At 37.5% G+C, this 20,244-nt stretch overlaps 2 protein-coding genes across 3 annotated transcripts; one reads left to right on the top strand and one right to left on the bottom strand.

The window, feature by feature from the left end:
- Positions 1-6,075: 6,075 nt before the first annotated feature.
- Positions 6,076-8,074, bottom strand: OR6K5 (olfactory receptor family 6 subfamily K member 5). 2 transcript variants are annotated; one of them, XM_070266380.1, is made up of 2 exons: positions 7,169-8,074; positions 6,076-6,078 (listed from the first exon to the last, which is right to left on the bottom strand). In XM_070266380.1, exons 1-2 carry the CDS (start codon positions 8,072-8,074, stop codon positions 6,076-6,078), a joined length of 909 nt encoding a protein of 302 aa, XP_070122481.1.
- A 10,323-nt stretch (positions 8,075-18,397) lies between these two features.
- On the top strand, positions 18,398-19,427 carry OR6K6 (olfactory receptor family 6 subfamily K member 6). The gene has a single exon (XM_014739716.1). It carries the CDS (start codon positions 18,462-18,464, stop codon positions 19,425-19,427), a length of 966 nt encoding a protein of 321 aa, XP_014595202.1. The 5' UTR covers positions 18,398-18,461.
- The last annotated feature ends 817 nt before the right edge of the window (positions 19,428-20,244 follow it).

The following is a 20,244-nucleotide window of genomic DNA, read 5'->3' as shown; positions in this document are numbered from 1 at the left end:
GCTCTCAGCAGCCTTAATTGTTCTGGGTAGAAAGATACAGCTCACTCCCTAGATGAAATGTAAAGAGTCAGATCACTTGATTCATATAAGAGTCAAAGATATAAATGCTTTAGGTAGATGATTTACCTCTATCATTTTTGAATTCGTTAAACAGATACTCATTTAGTACCTACTCAGTGGCAAGCACAACTGTAGGTTTGTTGAATTCAGTAGTGAGGAAAATATCTCTAATTTCATGAAGGTTATAGGCTAATGAAGGAGACAAAATAATAAGTAAATATTAATAATGTCATGTTTATAAGCTATATTAACTAAAATAAGAGATTGATTTCAGTTAAGGAAGGACGTAAGTAGACTTTATAGGAATAGAGAAGGTTGTTTTCCAAGGGAAAAAGTGCTATTGGAGATTCATAGCAAAGGATAGGAAAGAATAAGATTAGTTGGGAGTAGTAAGAATGTAGCTATATTGGAATGAGACTCCTGGACAAAGGACAAAATACTGTTAAATTAGACAATGGCCAAATATGTCAGAATTGAGAAAGAATGTCCGAGCATGATCTGAAACCCTGGCTTAAAGATTGTTCTATGTTGGTTCAGAGATTAGCTTCCCAGGCTAGATGGTGTTTTTTTTATTAGTAGCTTAATTAACAAGTCTTCACTCAAGCTTCCAAGTACAACATCTAAGTGAAAGTATTTTGTTCCTAAGAAAATCTCAGCTCTAGGTAAATGAAATTTTGTAGTGATCCACATCTTTAGGGAAATCATCAGTAGTAGCTTTGACTCATCACTCTTGCAAAACCCAACACCAAGTGGAGAAAGAGAGTGGTGCGAGCCTGTGGAAGTCATTGGAATAGACTTGCCTTTCCTGGTCTTCTGGACTCTGCAATGCTTCAAAGAGGTGAATGGAAGCACTTGGAGAAGCCCAAGAAAAAAAATGTAAGAACTAGGGCTGCCTTGAAATTCACAGGAAGGTTTAAACTGGCTCCGACCCAAGGAGAAAGAATCAGATTGTGGTTGGTAATTGACTGAAAGAGAAAGGAAAGAAATTTAAGTCATGTAAAATTTTTGAATAAAGGAATTGGACTTAAGTTCAATGAATAGGAATAAAAGAATAAGGGAGTAAATCCTCCTACTCAACCCTCCACCTGAAAACTACATACACACTAAGGATTCTGGTTCCTGGCTAAAAACCTTTCTGATTTTCCAGGCCTGACCATGGACAGATACAAAGTCTTTCCCAGGTAGGACTCCCAGGGGAAAGCTGCCCTACCCACCGCAGACTTGGTGCAAAGCCAGTGCATTGCAGTCAAGGACTCAGATTCCCCTTGCCAGTCATGCTCTTTGCATGTTTACCTTCACTCCAGAGTCTTCATCCTAGCTGTCTTTATCTGAAGACTTGGGCCAATGTCTTCTTCAGGCACCTCTGCTGAGGTTCCTTATGGGAGGAGGAAGGGAAAAGCTTGACAACACTTTTCCACACTCTGACTTAGTCTACTCCACGTCCTCCCCTTTATGTCAGGGTCCATAAAACTGCTGGAGCCTTCTGTTCAGCACTTCTTCAATGGTGAAATGACCTCCATGTCTGTGCTGGTCCACCTGACCATTAATCAGTGCTCAGTTTCATGGGGGAGATGAAACCAGGGTGGGGAGACTCGGCACTTTCTCTAGTTTTAGACTTTTGCTCATTCTATCAAAGTGACTGATTAAAAGCTTCACTGTAACTTTCATTTAGGCTCACTGTTGCTTTAATCCACTACTAACACCTGACAGTTCAATTCTCTCTTAACAATAACAGTGAACCCTTGACACATTAAGACATTGGGGAAGGGGCAAAGAATATTTACACCATCTCTATTTGCAAATCACTATACAGATGTCTACTACTAATTCCTTAGACCTGAGACATTTTGGACCTCTAACGCAGTCACAAATATCGTCTTAATTTATTTCTAGCATCTCTATTTATTTCCCCTAAGCAACTGATGTTAATTCTTTTAATAGAATCTGGATGCTTACATTTTAGCAAAATCAATGTTCTTCTCTACAGAAATTATTGTGCCAATTAGAAGCATATCTGTTGAAGACTTGGGAGGTGAGAAATGAGCTGACCCAATATCACTGGGAGAAAGGAAGATGAGCATAAAAATTTGATCTGAGGGTAGAGATTCGGTTCAACTTGAGTCAATATTCTGGGATAAGATTTTCAGTAATTGGCTTCCCTGATATATCTGACCTCTCTATATTCATGATCTTGTTTGGTTTATATTCATTTGACTGGGAACAGAGACCAGTATGTAAAATGGTATCCAACTGGATCAGAATTAACTTAGAAAAATTTGAGGGTGTGAAAGGAGAGGACCATTGATATAATTACTAGAGGAAATGTCTTAATTATTCAATCCATCACACCCCGGACAAAACATAACATCATCACTGATTTTTAATCCTATAAGTGTATCTCCTCCCTCCGAGCCTAACTACATTCAGCCACTCATGCAATCTCAAATATGTCCCCAAATATTGTTATTTAAGTCAACAGAAGGAACACTAGTTAATTGTCTTTTCCTTCTCCCCAGAAGGAATTTACTTTCTCCTTGACTCAGGACAAGCCAGCATCTTGAACTCCTGTGCATAATCCTCTTACCTCTGGCAGAGACAATGAAGTCCCTTCCCTTTCCTGCATTTATGCAGTTTAAGTCTGGTTCATCAACAAAGACTATTGTAACTATTTCTAAAGCCTTCTTGGGGAGATTTCTTTACTGGAGGATTTTCTCTGATGACTAGAGAAAAACAGCAATTCCATTTCCCCATGGATTAATTAATGGAAACCTCCTCCTCTGATCTTTTTTCATTAGTTCTCTTTAGTGTTAGGACTCCAAGAGTCTTCATAAATTGTGGGCCTCCTTTGATAAATCTATCAAATTTCTCAGAATAAATACACATGAATACAGATTCTTATGAAGTATTGCTTTCTACAGATTAGGGATTTTTTTTTCACTTCCCTACCTTCTGAAAGGATAATGGCATTTTTTAAGGCCTGTTGAGGTTCCCTGAGGAAGACACACTAACATTGTTGCCTGTTAGAAGCAGTGCTGTGAGAAGTTTACTTTGCTGAAGATACTTCTTTAGCACAGATTCTAAATGTAGACCACTACCTCACTGTTTGAGCCCACACATACCTAAATAGTTCCAGTGGTTCCGATGAAGACTTTAGCATGATGTGAGAATACCAATAATCTCTATATTGCAAAGAATATGGAACAATCTTAATACTCCCCTGTGTCCATGCCCCTTGCAAGGTGATTTGGCAGCAATTCCCATCGAGAAGTGGAAACTCTTTCTGTCCCCTGGGTCTCCCTTGGGACTTGGTTTGGCCATAGAATGCAACAGAATGCTTTGTACGCCAGTTCTGAGCCTTGTCCTCAAGAAGCCCTGCACATACAGGCTCTGTCTCAACATCCTAACCAACCATCCTGTGAACAACGCAGACCAGCCTGCTGGAAGATGAAAGACCATGTGGAAGAAAGTATACTTATCTTAGTTAATGTTGTCCCAGTTCATCCAGCTATAGACAGCCAGCTACTGACCCTAGATACATGAGTGAACCAGGACTAGAAGAACCACCTATTTGATTCTAGCCTAAATTGCCAACCTATAAATTATGAGATAAATAAACTTCCTCTTTTAAGCCACTGATTTTGGGGGTGGTTTTGTTTTGTAGTACAAGATAATCAATAGGGTCACTTAAATCACCATTTCCACTTCCACTTTTGCTCCACTTCCATTCACTATTCATACTACAGTAAGAATGTTAATCTAATATAATTTCTTACTTAAATCTCTTGATTGTCTTTGCTTGGCAATTGGAATAAATTCCAATATCTCACAACATGACTTACAAAATTCTGCATATTGGCTGCACCTGGTTGATTGCTTCTTAGTCTTCAAGCGTCAGCTTAAATGCTGCTTCATCAAAGAAGTGCTCCCTGCCCCTACTTCTAAATGAATATCCATATTTATGAATTCTTTTTACTCTTATCATTATATTGCTCTAGAAAGGATTATACCATTTTGACATCCCATCACTACTGTCAGAGAGTGCATATTTTCTTCATCACATATAAATTGTCATTATTTTTAAAAATAAAACTTGGTTTTTAATAAAGTACAATACTTTATTATAAATAAATGAGAAATGACAAATAAATGCAAAGTTAAAGATAAAACCCATCTATTAAATGTGTACCCAAAGTTATCAGAGTTAAAGACCTAAGTTCATTTTGTTTTCAAATTTAGGGTCATAACCCATACGTGACCAGTGAAATCAGTTTCAAAAGTATTTTTACTTACTTTTCAGAAAGATTGGCCCTGACCTAACATCTGTTGCCAATCTTCCTCTTTTTTTTTTTTTTCTCCCCAAAGCCCTAGTACATAGTTGTGTATGCTAGTGGTGGGTCATTCTAGTTCTTCTATGTGGGATGCCGCCACAGCATGGCTTGATAAGCAGTGCATAGGTCGTGCCCAGGATCCGAACTGGGGAATCCTGGACCTCCAAAGTAGAGAGTGCTGATTAACCACTTGGTTACGGGACTGGCCTCTAGAAATGTTTTTAATGAAATAGAATAGAAGAAAAAAGAATTGAAAAGATGCAAAGCATCATATGGAATAAGCATGTTTTTGAAAAAAGTTTTTTTGTTGTAAACATGGATATGAATATGTAAATGTATATGTGCATGAGTCCAATATTATGATTTAAAATACATTCTTTATTATGAATCACAGCTCACAAATTATTTTTTGATCTCACTTGCTTCTGAATACCCCATTTCTCTGCTTTCATTGTTAGTTAAACTCCATGAAAGAGTTGTCTGTACTTGAAATTTCCAATTTGTCTTTGATTCTTCTCTATTAAACTACTTCAGTCAGAATAATGTTGTCCTAGACCGGTGCTCACTACAGTATAAGCTACATGAGGGTAGGGACTTTTTTTCAGTTGTTTAAGCACATAAAATAGTGCCTGGCGTAGGAGCCTCAGTAAATATTTGTTTCATGAATAAAGAAATGGGCCAAATAATTATTCCTTAGTGGTTTAGTATCTTTTAAAGTCAGCAAGATTTTAGAGCAAATTATAGCAATATTTATTAGAATCAAAACTCATTATTCAAATTTTGCACTGAGGAATTTGGGTATATTTAGTATTTTATGTATTTTCATTACTTAAGGTATTTTTATCTATTACAATATCAGATCTACCTTGTAATTCTAATTTTAAATTTGTAATTAATTTATATTTTTTAAACCAACTTTATTGGCGTAAAGTTTATAGTCAATAAAAATCACACATTTAGTCAAGATATTACGCTTGTTATTTAAAACAAATTTTACTATGTTTATCACAGTATTGAAACTTTTAAAAGGATTTAGCTTTAGCCATATTTATAAGAGTTTTGTTTTCTGTGTGTTTTTTTTGTTTTTAGACTATAAAGATTATTTTTTAAACCTGGGGAGACTTTGTTTATTGGGTCAGAAAATTGAGATACTTAAAGAGAAAAGAATGTACATCACCTTTAAATATAGTTTAAAAAGATTTAACTGCCAAGTTTATAAACCAGTCCAAAAATTTGTCAAACACCTTTAAAAGCAAATGATAAAATTGGATACTAATAGATTTTAAAGCAGGAATTCAAAGATCAAAGAATTGTGTTTCTGAATGTTTACCAGAAATAATTTTTATTTTGTAGCCAAAGAAATTTCTATGTAATTTTCTGTATACAAAATTTTCCCTTATGGATATTAAAAAGCTCCATTAATGTAGGAGAAGATTTCAATTTACAAGCGTGAGAGGGGATAACGTATAGAGTTGGATCCCTGAGGCATGGAAGGGAATGGGGTCTGGAGCTGACCTGAAGTTGACAGCTAGCTCTTTCTTCCACTTTAGCACTCCTAAAGGGGTCCTAAGATTCATCTAGCTGCTTGACTGAAGTTGATGGAGGCTTTTTTCTTGTGTCCTATACTACTGATATTTCCATTCTTTTCTTCCATCACCTTCTGGCTGGCTTCCTGCTTTTTATGATATCACTGACAGTTGCCCTGTGTCCTTGGTTTTTTTCCCATATGCACTGGGCAAAAGCTTCTTTTTCTAGAGACAATTTACTCAGTCCCTGAAACTATTAGTGTAGTTTTGTAGGAGGAAGGAAAGGACATTTGTCCCAGAGGATAAAATATGTATGAACTTTTTAAAGGTGAGTATAAGCTCCAAGACAGAGAAAAAGGACAGGATGAACATTCCAGAGCAGAAAAGCAATAAGAACAAAGGCACTGAGGTATGAGACTGGCATGGCAATTTAACATAACATAAGATAGAATGTATTTAATAGTAGTGATAGTAATTTTAAAAAAGTGAACACATCAAGGTATAACTATATATTTTTACATAATTTACACATTTATTTTTTTGGTCCTAAACTCATATATTTTATCTACTTAAACTTCAAGTTTCCAAGAGTGTTTGTTCTGGAATTTTCAAAACAATATGAAAAATAACCCACAAAAGAGTTGATAATAACAATGGGACACAAACATCATGAGGTCAGCAGCTATATGTGCCGAATAATCATTGTAATATATCAGAAGAATATATTCTTATGGCGGGATAAATGTCTCTGAGCTCAATGGTAGGAAGCCAGCCTTCTTGGTCTGGCTAAAACCACTTCACTGATGCATATCGTTAATCTTTCTAAAATAAAAAGTATAATAACTGATTTAAGGATATTGTGAATATAGAATGAAAGAGTAGGTAAGAGAAATTTTTAGGTGTGCAGGGAATAAATATGATTGTTGTTTAGCCCTGTATCCTCTATTGATTCATAGAAGATACTGCCATGCTATTTGGATTTACAAAGCAGAGGAAATATTCCATTATAATCTGCCAATGAAATAAAGGTAGGTAAATCACAGAAGACATCCTCTGTCAGATGAAACAATAGGTCTTAGGTTACAAAAGTGGAAAGAATACCCAAGCAGTAACATGAAAACAAGACATGCACAGTGATTCTAGAAACTGATTTGTTAGAATTTTAAACTTGTGGATATGGTATTTCTTTAAACAGATGTGTCTGAACTCTTATTGGCTTCCAGAGACATTGAACATCTTTGGAGAACACAGGACTTTCTTGATGGCATCTTTCATGTCTCTGTTCCTCAGACTGTAGATTATCGGGTTGAAAAGCGGGGCAAGAACAGCAAACATCAGTGCAATGGCCTTGTCCAGTATTGGTGGGAACGTAACAGAGAAGCGCAGGTACATGAGTGTCACACTGCCAAAAAACAGCAAGAAAATAGTAATGTGAGCCACACAAGTGGAGAATGCCTTCTGACGGCTTTCACCAGAGGGAATCCTCATGATCACGGTGATGATTCTTAAATAGGAAAGGGTAATGATGGAGACAGAAGTCAGAATGGAAATAGCATGTATCACATCTTCAACCAGAATCATGGATGTGTCTGTACATGCCAAGTGCAACACAGGTTCGAAGTCACAGAAGAGTTGATGAATTTGGTTGGGGCCACAGAATGGAAGAGTAGACATCCATACAATCTCTGGCAGCAACATAAGAAAGCCAAAGATGCAAGAGCCAATGGAGAGCTGGGTGCATAGTCGAGGGGTCATAATGATTGCGTAGCGCAGGGGGTTGCAGATGGCAACATACCTGTCAATGGCCATCACCGTGAGGACTAGAGCTTCTGTGACCCCAAGTGAGTGGAAAAAATACATCTGCAGAAGGCAGCCAATGAAAGAAATGGTCTTCTGTTCACTGACCAGGTTAGAGAGCATCTTGGGGATGGTCACTGTGGTGTACCAAATCTCCAGGAAGGAGAAGATGCTGATGAAGTTGTACATGGGGTTGTGGAGACGTGTATCTAGCTGGACAGCAAAGAAGATAACGAAATTTCCAACAATAATGAAAATATAAATAAAGAGCAAAGGAATGAAGAAGAAAAGGCTTCCATTCTCAAACTGAGGGAAATCAGAGAAATAAAACTCAGTCACCATTGTCAGATTCTCTTGATCCATGTTTTCAGCTGTTTCACTTTTTGGCTGATAGAATAAAATACAACAGTTAGAACTCTGTACATTCAAATAATAAATAGACACTTCCTTTTTAAGCAATTAAAACAGCCTTAAAATGAAATTTATCAAATAAAATATACTATGTGAGTTGCTTTGCAAATTATAAAGTGAACCCGTTTAATTTGAAAATATGTTTTAGTAATTATTACAACTATGTTATCAACTATTCTGTTAGGTAAGCAAACAGTTTTACTAGTTGGACATATAAATTGGCACAAATTATCCTGACTGTCACTTTGGAAATCTTTATTAAGAACTGTGAAACTACTTAAAGTCACCTTTCACCATATAACCTAACAAAAATGCTTAAAATATTAAAAATTATGTACAAAAATATTCACTGAAACATTTATTATAATAGCAAATTAGAAACAACTTAAGTAGGTAGTCTTTTTTTAAGATGAAATATTGGAGACACAAAGTGAATTATGACAAATGATCTCATCTGTGGATAAAAATAAGATCATTTTAAAGTGGGCATCTCCAAAACTAGAGTGCAGGTGTCATCTTTGCTTGGTCAGCCTCATTATTAACAATCGAGTAAAAAGAAAAAGCCAAATATCGTGCTGAATTTCATTTACTTTAAAACACAACAGCTTAGACACAAGTGATACATCTGTGTGTGTAAATTAATCTTACTCTGTACTCCAAAGAGGGTTAGTTAATAGTTGAAGTCTAGTAATCTAGAAATCACACTATGGAAGTGGTTTGGTAACATTTGAAAGACTTTAATCAGCAGTCAACATTCAGAGGCAGTTTTGGCAAGATCTTCAAATATCCCTATCTGTATCCGCACTGTGGGGCTTATTAAGTATCATAGAGCAGATCTTCTCGACTTTAGCACTAATGACATTGATAGCTCTGTGCACTATGGACCAGATCATTCTTTGTTGGGAATGGGGAGTAGGAAGCTTTCCTGTGCTTGTTACGATGTTTAGCAGCAACCCTGGCCGCTACCTACTAGACGTCAGTAGCACAGATCCTTCCCCAGTCATGTTAACCAAAAACTCTCTAGAAATTGCCAAATGTCCCTGCAGGGGAGGAGTGGGAGCAAAACTGCCCCAGTTGAGAAGCATTGGCATACAGAAGTTTAGAATTTGGGGGGGGGGGGGGTAGTGGTGAAAAACCAGGTGACCAAAATTTGTGGTTTGGGCCTGAAATATACCTAAACCCTTGCTTGAAGGGACACAAGAATTTGATGACCCAAACTGTCTATTAAGCTTGGACGGTACAATAGGCCCGTGATTCATTCATTTCTATGTTCCTCCCTTCACAGAGGATCCATCACCTGATCTTACCAGAAGATTGGCTTTTCTATCAGTGAGAATTTTGTTACATTTGTCTTTGATAGAAAGCTTCAATCATTCTACTAATCAGTGAGCCTAAAGAATAGAGAGGTGTGACTTCCATGAGCTTCCAAGAACAGATTTGATAATAGTTTTTGTGCCTGCTTGCTAATAAATGTTTGTATGCATGCAGAATTCTGAGTCTTGCCTTCATTGCATTCAACTGCCTGGTAGTGATATTAGTGGAGATGAACCTCTGTAATTACAGGACATGCTAGAGGTGTTAACCAGTGCTGCAAAGGTAATCATATTGCAACACAAAAATGCATCAAGTCAACGTATTGTACACCTTAAATGTACTCAATGTTACATGTCAATTATATCTCAATTTTAAAAATTAAAATAAATAAATAAAGAGAGAAAGCTACTGATATCTATGAAAAAGAGTCCATTGTGAACTAGCCATAGATACAAAAGACAAAATTATTTTGAAACCAGAATACCAGAGGCTTTAAACAAACAGAAAATCAGTTTGTTGTACAGCAAGCAAATATTTTTATAGTATTTTTTTTTTGCTCCTGCTTTTTATAGACACAGCAGAATGTTAAACCTGTATTGAAACAAGAGAAATATGAAGGACAAAATTTCCCTTTGTTTTTGTTTGGGAAAATTTCTACCTAAAAAAAAACAAACGTTCACAATAAAAAATAATTTATGCCCTGATCATTTCTTGTCTTAATGATTCTTATCTAGATTCATTATCTTCAGACTTTTTTCACTCCAATTCATCCTTTACTCAGCTACTGTAGTGATTTTTCTTAAATGAACAGCTGTCAATCCTCTGTCTGAAAACAGACTTTTTAGTGGCTCCTAGAGGCTTTCAAATAAAATCTGAACTTGTAAGCATGACAGATAATTTGAATGTATATGAGGTTTTAAATCATTGTAATGTAATGATATCCCAATGTCATTTGGTTTTATTATGCCCAATATACTTCCTCCACATGACAGAAAAGAACACACTTGTGACGTTCTCAATTCCTCTTTCAGAGGCAGCAGAGAGATACAAAAAGGAAACTGGCATTATGCTCTATGATAATTACATTTTGGAATTAGAAAATTAAAACTGGAAAGGGAAAAATTGTCAGGTCTTCAGGAACTCGAGTCTTTAAAAAAGAAAGAAGATACATATGGGAAGGCAATTTGAAGCAGACAGTTGAGCCCAAAATTATATCTGACATATTTTCTGGAAGAAGGGATAGCCCAGAATCTCAACTAGTAAGCTCCAATGGTTGTTATGGTATGTCTTTATTCTTTTTTTTTTTTACTTTTTTTTTTTTTTTGCTGGGGAAGGCTTACTCTGAGCTAACATCAGCTGTCAGTCTTCCTCTTTTTGTATGGGACCCACCACCCCAGCATGGCGACTAACAGACAAGTGCTGTAGGTCCATGCCCAGGAACTGAACCGTGCCAAATTTAACCACTAGTCCACCAGGGCTGGTCCTGGTATTGCTTTATTCTTAAGGGCATTTTATGGCTCCACTAAATAAAATGCAAGCATACTAGATCACAATTTAATCCAGAAATCAGTGGAGGTGCAAAGAGTCAGAGAGCTAGTGGCTCAGACAAAATTTAATTCAATATTTCTCCCGGTGTTTGTTATCTTCTGACCATCTCTAGCTCTAGGACACAAATTCACCAAAAATCCTCAATCCTGAGCTATGATCTTTTCCCTTACCTCACACACCTGCAAAATCTCAACAAAGTTTCCACAAGTCTTTCTTCATTGAACCAGAAAAAATTCTGGTTCTGTGAGAATCTTCCTCAATATATAACAAACAAAGCCACTCACCCATATGCCAAAGTACAGAGCCAGTTCTGCCTCCCATACCCACCTTTTCCAGAAACCTAGAGGGCCCCTCCTGTCTCCCAAATGTCTTCATCTTCATTGTTCTGCAGTCCAACAAGTAGGAAGATTTATAACCACAACCACAACATGAGACTTCTCAGGGAATAGTCAAATGGGAGGAAGACTTTCTTCTGATGGGTTCTCCCCCAGTGCCAGGGGGAAAGCAACCCCGGGTCCCAAGCCGTTAATTAGAGGAACACTTGGTGCCTTGCTCCCTTTTATGAGGTTGCCACACCCGTGGGAAGATAGTTCTTTGAGTCAGGCTAGAAATCAGATGGGAAGGGATACATGGTTTTCCTTTCTGTCGAAGGGGTAAAAGAAGTGTTTATATACAAAGTGTCTGCTGAGACAGAGGAAAGATAAGGAACAAGAGAATCAAGCTAATGAAGTGTGATTCAAAGGCAGAAGGATTTTCTCCACTCTTTATTGAAGCAGCTTCAGAGCAGTTCAGGGATAGCATAGCTCAATTCTGAAGTATATTATAGAAGATTCTGCCAGCAGGCGCCCAACATGACTCAGCAGAACTTCTTCAGAAGGATCCAGAGAATCAAAGGGCAATTAGCAGTAGTGGCAGGAATGAGGGGCTCCCATGAGATTTCACGGGCTTCAGTGGTCCCAGCGGCAGATGTCCCCAAGGAGCTGGAGTCAGGAAAGGATTTGAGGACAGTTTTTCTTGCTACATGAAAGCTGTATTGATGAGCACACGTGAGCTAACCCTCGCAGAGACGTGGGAATCAAAAATTTCCCCACATAATAAGTGAGGAATACAACCAGAAAGATGCTTTTCTTTCTTTCTCTTCATCTGCTTTTTTTTTTTCTTTTGGTAAGGAAAATTCACCCTAAGCTAACGTCCATTGCCAATCTTCTTCTTTTTTTGTGATGAGGAATATTAGGCCTGAGCTACCATCTGTGCCAATCTTCCTCTATTTTTTGTATGTAGCTTTACCTTGGGTGAAGCCAAGGAAAAACAAATTCCCAACACATGATTTTTTTTTTCTTCTCTCACAAAAAGAGATATAAAACAGGCATGAAGTGTTAAATATCTGATGGAATGATATCAGTGGATATGGAAAGAAAATATAACTTGAAAGCAGATTTGACTTAAAATAAGCTGATAGGACACAGATATAGGGTGCAAAAAAGAGCCAGAGCAGAAGTGGCTCTGAATGACTAGATTTAAAAGATGTGATATTTAAAAACAGATACTTAATAAGCATTTGATGAATGAATATACAGTTGAATAAATGAATGAATGAACTGATTTTAAGAATCAAATAGTGTCCCAGGAGTAGACTAATCTGTAGTCATTTTCATGTTTACCTGCTTCGCTTTGGTTTCACTGGAAGAGTCTTACCATCTGTCTAAGATAAATTCCTCCCCATGCACACCCAAGTTCTGTGTCTCAGGTCATCTCATCTAAAGACATTGCTTCCTCAGTTGTCCTACTTACCTATATATCCTCAAATTCTTTCTCTCATGTAACCTGTTCATTCTGTTTATATATATTTGAATATAATCATCTTAAAATATATACTCTTCCTCTATTTATTGTTGCTTTAAGGCTACCATGCTGTCTTTATTCTCTCCTTTATTTTCTTTAAAGAGTAGATTATCTTTTATCGCTATTTATTTTTTCACTTTTTTACCTCTCATTCACATGAACCTATGACCCCACTTAACAAATAGAACATTTTCAGTAACTTTTAAGTTCACTAAATGCTCCTCCTCAATCCAATTATTTTTCCTCTCATGTTGCACATCACCATTAACCTGAATTTTGTGTTTATTATTCTACAAAGCACACGGATATATAGTCAAAAACAGTATATTATTTAGTTTGACCTGTTTAACTCTATATAAATTGAGTCATATTTTAGGTATTATTTTACAACTTGCTTATTCGCTCAATATTGTATTTTTGAGAATCATTCACGTAAATGTATCTAGCTACAGCTTTAAAAGAGAATGTGATACAATTTAATCATCCGTTAGGCATGAATTTTTTGTACTGTAGACTATTTGCATCTTCAACTTTACTAGATACCACAAAATTGTTTTCTGAAGTCTGTATCCTGTCAACAATGCATGAATTTTTATTGCTGTACATCTTTTCTAACATTTTGTGTGGTCATATTTGTTGCTGTTTGGTTGCTGTAGGTAAAAATAATGAACTATTGTTTTGATTTGCATTTCTCTACTTATCAATGAAGTTGAGCACATATTTATATATATATAATATATTTTTTCACTTGATTTATATATATATATATACACAAGGATATATATCCTCACTTGGTTTTTTATCACTCTCATTAATTTGTAGGAGCTTTTTATATATTCTGAATAATAATCACTATCAGTTATGCACGTTACAAATACACACTCCTACTATGTAACTTATCTTTTTCCTTTCTTTATGGTACCATTTGGTAATTGGAAGTATTAATGTAGTTGAAAATTATTGGTCTTTTCCTTTATAGTTCATATTTCTATCGAATTCTTTACAACTTTTTCTTACTTGAAGTGATAAAAATAGTCTCCAAAATTTTATTCAGAAGTATTAAAGTTGACTTTTCACATTAAGTCTTCATTCTATGTGTAAATTTATGGCAATGTAAAGAGGTCATGACAAATTTTATGTTTCTAACATAATTAAACAGAGGTTCCAGCACTATTTATTAAATAATACCCCTTTCTCCACAGACCTATTGTGCCAATTCTTTCCATCTTTCCCCCAATGATCTGCTGTCTCTGCTCTACTGTATGTCAAAATGCCATATTGCATCAGTCTGTTTCTTGACTTCCACTGGCTTGTTCACTTCCATTGGTGAACAATTTTATTATATTGCTTTATAATATGCCTTGATACAAAGTAGGAGAAGCCACACCATTTTAATCCTGTTTAAGCTACCACAAACATGATAGGGGCATTGATGTAAACAGGCTATGCCATTGCCACCAATGACCTGGACACAGCAGTTTTTCATTCGTGTTTATAATAATAGAACAAGTAGCTGCAACAATAGAAAAAGAACATAATCATGAACAAGACAAGGAACAGTGAACTTCCAGGAGGTTTCTCAGAGTCTCTAGGATCTAGATCAATCTCCCAACCCCACCAGCCCTCTTCTGACAGCAGAAAAGCCTCCCAATAGCATCTTTCATGTCCTTGTTTCTCAGGCTATAGATAATGGGGTTGAGGAAGGGAGCAAGGATAACAAAAGTGACAGCAGTTGTCGTGTCCCAAAACACTGAGTAGGTAGCTGAGAATCGCAAATACAAAACAGCCACACTGCCAAAAAAACAGCAAGAGTTATAACTGAAGAGTAAAGTTACTGGTACCTAGATTTGAACTCAGATGATTAAGGTTCAATTTCTTCCCCTCTTTGTATTGCCTATGTGAATAGGAGCAAGCCATTAGCTCTTCTTAATTTCTCCACCCGCAAAATAGGAATAACTTTTGTTTTGCCAACCTCATACAAATTTTTTTTAATTGTGGTACAAAATACATAACATAAAATTCACCATCCTTAACCATTTTTAAACATATAATTTGTTAAAGAATCAAATGAGATAATGTGTATTTAAAAACTTTGAAAAATATATTTACTATTATTGTTATATCAGCAGAAAGAATGGAAATCATTGCGAGAAATGAGTGAAAGGCTGAGAAGAGAGTAGTGTTTACTTAATGCGCATTCCAGAGAAGTATGATCCTAGCTGAAGTCTATTCTGACACCCACAGCTATTCTGGGCCCCAGTGCCCAGCTTTATACTCCCCTATGAGAGACAAGGTGATGTAGCTCCAGGACCCTGGGGAATGTCTAAACTACTATGCGACACTTTTCTCCTAATTTGTCCCTTGGAGAGGAGAGTGAGATGTACCATTTTCCTTTAGTTCCTGCATCATTCAAAGAGAAACTCCCAGGAAAGTTGAGCTTTCCATTCTGGATATTCCCTGACAAGACTATGGAGACATCTATATCCTCATCGACAAACTAGCAGAGGAGGCAAGTGGCTGCAGAGATTCTGAAGAGCATTCTTGTGGTCTCACTCAGTGTAAGTGCTGAAGACTGTTATCAAAAGGGCATCAGCTACTTGAGACTGCTAACCTGTCTTTTACTTTACTGTGCCTACCCAATGTTTTCTTTATATCCTCAACTCTTCAGAACCTAGATTTGCCCTTGTCTTTCAGGGTAAAATTTTCTCAATATATGGGGTAAAACCTCATGTTTTTAGAGCTTTATTATGTCAGTGAAAAAGTTAGAATAGTGACACCAGAAATCTAGAAAGGACATTGGAAAGAATATAGTTCAGCTAACAGATGAGGATACTGATAAGGTCTTTCCAATACTAAAATTTTGTTGGAGTCCAAAGAATTGTGGATTCCTAGGGAATTACAGAGAGAAACTTATTGCTTTTTATCCAGGACTAAAATCTAATTCAAGTCTCTTTTGACTATGGCTGAGCTCCTTGATCATTGTTGATTATCTGTCACCCCAGGAATTTTTTAAATGTCCTTTATGTATTTCAGAAGCAATAATAATGTTTCATTCAGCTTTGTATAGCCCTTTACCTACAGCAGTGATTGGCATATAGCAGAGGTTCGATCAATATCTGAGTGTTAATTGAATAAAACGTATGAATGAATGTTGAAGCCATCATTATGCAGCCTTATTAGTGAGAAGGGCCTCAAGCTCAGAGCAACAAAATGGAGATTCTATTTGCCTTTTATGAGCCACTTAACAGTGAATTTCTTGCCTTTTCTCATAGTCTCCTTCTTTGTCCATCTGTGTTCTCCATAATGACTACTTAGCATGCTATTCTCTGGTACTTTAGGATGAGAAAGAACAAGTAGAAAGTACAGACAAGTGGCTGCTTCTGTCAGAGAATGCCTCAGACCCCTCACACCCTTCCCCATGCAGGCTCTGCTCTTCTGCTAAGCACTGTTGCTTATTCCCTTCCAAAGCTCATTTCCCTTATCTTTTTTCCTCAAGGCTTGAGACATGAAACAGGAGGCATCCTCTATAAATTGATTCTCCTAGCCTGCAATGCATTTATTTTAATCTGCTTTTGACCTCCTGAGAAAAACCACATCAGCTCACACCCTCATGCTCAAGACAGTCCTACATATACAGGGACACAGACAAAATGACTGATGAGTCCTGACTTAAATTTCCCACTGTGGTATAAGAAATAATAGTGGACTTTTAAGACATGCAGACAAGGTTTCCAGTGATTGTTTTGATCTTATCTATGTGAATTTGGACAAGTTATTTCTCCCCTTTGGTGCTCAATTTCTCTACCTATAAAGCAATAGTAATAATCTCTTTATCCTAGGAAAAAATAAATGAGACAAAACATGTAAAATGCCTAGTTCCACGATCATTACATGGGATCTCTTCAATAACACTGTTTCATTTCTCCTTTATGATTCCCTATGAGAAGCTTTCAGTCTGCTTGAGGGAGAAAATACTGACATGAAAACATTTAAAGGATGGGTTAGAAGTCATGAAGGAGGAAAATATAAAGCACGATGGGGAGTCAGAGGAGAGAGTGATTACTTCAGGTCATTGAAAATCAATGATAATGGGAACACTTACTGGACCTTGGCAGCTTAGATTATAATAGGAAGAGATCAGGAAAATGGGAGGAGGAAATGAGTAAGCAAAATAGAAATGCAGGAAATTGGTCCTACGCCTGAGCTGATGAGTATGTAGAAAAACATTTGGCTCTAAAATATGATTGGAAACAGATCAGAGAAAACAATGAGGATCAGGCTAAGATCTTTGGGCTTTGTCCTTGAATGTTCTTGAAAAGAAGGACAAGAAAAGCCATACTTAGGAATGTTTATCTGTAGAATGCCTCCGTAGAGGTAAGAAGAGCAGTGAAAAAGATGTTAAAATAGTAAAATGAACACTAATACATAGTCTATCACTAACTTTAATTACCCTTCAAAAAGTTCAGTTGTCCCTTCTCACCAACAAGGACAGGCTGGTCTGATTTCTACTGCAGCTGGTTTCTATGACACTTCCTTCCCAAGATAGCCATAATTATGATAGAAGTGATTTTTTATTCAGAATGATTTCCTTTCTTTGGCTATGTGACCTTCTTAGGAGGGATGGGATGATTGGGGATGGAGTTAAAAGCTTGTTCAAAATTCAAAGGCCACTAACCAGGTGCAAGGTGGTTCTGGATAGACTTTTGGTCTGAGAAATTATCAACGTCAACCATTGAGAGAGGAGAAGGAGAAGGGTGAGTTAAAGACACAGCAGAGGGGGGCCGGCCCAGTGGCACAGTGGTTAAGTGAGCACGTTCTGCTTTGGCAGCCTTGGGTTCGCCAGTTCCGATCCCGGGTGAGGACATGGCACTGCTCGGCATGCCATGCTGTGGTAGGCATCCCACATATAACGTAGAGGAGCATGGGCATGGATGTTAGCTCAGGGCCAATGTTCCTTGGAAAAAAGAGGAGGATTGGCAGCAGTTAGCTCAGGGCTAATCTTCCTAAAAAAAAAAAAAAGACAAAGCAAAGATTGAAAGGAGGAATATTTCCTGATGTCCAGGTACTTATTGTTTCATGAGAAACAGACTTGTTACTATGAAACCAACAGAAAAAAAAGCAGAGAGATAAAGATGAATACGTTAGGCAGCCTCAAGTTAGATATCAGGGCTGGAAAAGATGGGGAAAAAACATGAAGAATTTTTGGGAGAAGGGCTCCTGATAATGTATTTACATTTTTTCAAAAAATTACTTTTCTGCAGAACAGGAATGGAGAATAGTTGGAAAGAAAGTTACAAAGTTTTAAAGTTAAACACAGAGGGCGGATATGAGGAGGATAAAGACTCAAAAATTAAAGAAGTAAATGAACTTCCAGAAAATATTTCCAGAGACTTAAATTTACGTGTTGCTTTGTGTTTTCTTTGAATCAATTAGAGATGTTTACAAAAAGGTCAGTTAGGGGTCAAAGCCAATATTTCAATGTTGTAGGTACAGCTGAGAGATGTTTCAAACTGGCCTGTTTAGAATCCCAGAGTCAGCTTAAGTAACTGATTACAGAAAGGAGGGAAGCAATTTTCAATGGGCAATCACCATCCCAATTCCAGGAGTTTCTTTGTGTCCTTTCTTCTCCTCACAGATGACACAGTTGATGACCAGTGAAAATCAGACAATGTTGACTGAGTTCCTCTTCTCTGTGTTTCCACATCTGCATGAAGGTGGCCTTTTATTCTTTATTCCCTTGCTTCTTATCTATGGGTTTATCATAACTGGGAACCTAATGATATTCATTGTCATCCAGCTGGACACGGCTCTGCGCACCCCCATGTATTTCTTCATCAGTGTTCTCTCTTTCCTGGAGATCTGGTATACCACAACTACCATCCCCAAGATGCTCTCCAGCCTAGTGAGTGAGCAGAAGACCATCTCTCTGGCTGGCTGCCTCATGCAGATGTACTTCTTCCATTCTCTTGGTATCACAGAAGGCTGTGTCCTGACAGCAATGGCCATTGACAGGTACATAGCGATCTGTAATCCTCTCCATTACCCAATTATCATGACTCCCAAATTTTGCATCCTGCTGACAGCTGGATCCTGTCTCTGTGGCTTCTTCCTGGTGCTCCCTGAGATCGCATGGATGGCCATCCTGCCTTTCTGCGGCTCCAATGAGATTCATCAGATCTTCTGTGACTTCACACCTGTGCTGAGCTTGGCCTGCACAGACACATCCCTGGTGGTCATTGTGGATGCCATCCATGCAGTGGAGATCCTAGCCTCTTTCCTGGTCATCTCCCTATCCTACATCCGGATCATCATGGTGATTCTGAGGATGCCCTCAGCCGAGAGCCGTCATAAAGCCTTTTCCACCTGTGCTGCCCACCTTGCTGTGTTCTTGCTGTTTTTTGGTAGTGTGGCTGTCATGTATTTGCGATTCTCAGCTACCTACTCAGTGTTTTGGGACACGGCAACTGCTGTCACTTTTGTTATCCTTGCTCCCTTCCTCAACCCCATTATCTATAGCCTGAGAAACAAGGACATGAAAGATGCTATTGGGAGGCTTTTCTGCTGTCAGAAGAGGGCTGGTGGGGTTGGGAGATTGATCTAGATCCTAGAGACTCTGAGAAACCTCCTGGAAGTTCACTGTTCCTTGTCTTGTTCATTATTATGTTCTTTTTCTATTGCTGCAGCTACTTGTTCTATTATTATAAACAAGAATGAAAAACTGCTGTGTCCAGGTCATTGGTGGCAATGGCATGGCCTGTTTACATTAACGCCCCTACCATGTTTGTGGTAGCTTAAACAGGACACATGGATTATCCTGCTTTGTAGCTCAGGTTGTCTCCTTCCTCACACTCTACCAGCTGGGATCCTGCCCTTCTCTTCTGTGGCCTCACATGCTGGTGAGGCCAGAAAGCAGGATAGAAGAGAGATGAAAGACATCATAGTTCTGAAAATTGCTACTGTTAACTTCCCCCAATCCTCTTTCCTGTAATGAATCTCCCTGTTATTCAACATCCCACATTAATAAACAATTTCCTGACATTAGTCAGAAGGCTTCTCTATATTTAGCTTATTTAATCTACAAATTCGATTCAACAGTAATGGACTGATCATGCACACTATGTGTTATAGAATTTTAGGCCCTATTGAGAGAGATAAAAATTAACATCAATAATAGTCCACTATATTTCTCTAGCAGTTTAATATTTGAAATGTTTTCACATATATGAAACCTCTTGAAATTTAAAATATTCTGAAGTAGTTAGGTCAGGCATTATCATTATTTAAATGTTGGAACTCAAAGCTCAAAGAAGTTTAATGACTTGCCTAAGGTTATGTAGTTAGTGGCAGAGCTAAGACTTATTCTCTGGCCCAAATAAATACAAACTTTTGTTCAATCTAGTTGGTATTCAAGGAGTGAA

The sequence above is a fragment of the Equus caballus genome, chromosome 5 (genome assembly GCF_041296265.1).
Source record: "Equus caballus isolate H_3958 breed thoroughbred chromosome 5, TB-T2T, whole genome shotgun sequence".
Classification (NCBI taxonomy): domain Eukaryota; kingdom Metazoa; phylum Chordata; class Mammalia; order Perissodactyla; family Equidae; genus Equus; species Equus caballus.
Note: the sequence above shows the minus strand (reverse complement) of the source record. Positions and strands in the feature narration are given on the sequence as shown.

Excerpts from the sequence above, each read along its gene's own strand:
- OR6K6 (XM_014739716.1), top strand. The coding sequence starts at position 18,462 with ATGACACAGTTGATGACCAGTGAAAATCAGACAATGTTGACTGAGTTC.
- OR6K5 (XM_070266380.1), bottom strand. The coding sequence starts at position 8,074 with ATGGATCAAGAGAATCTGACAATGGTGACTGAGTTTTATTTCTCTGAT.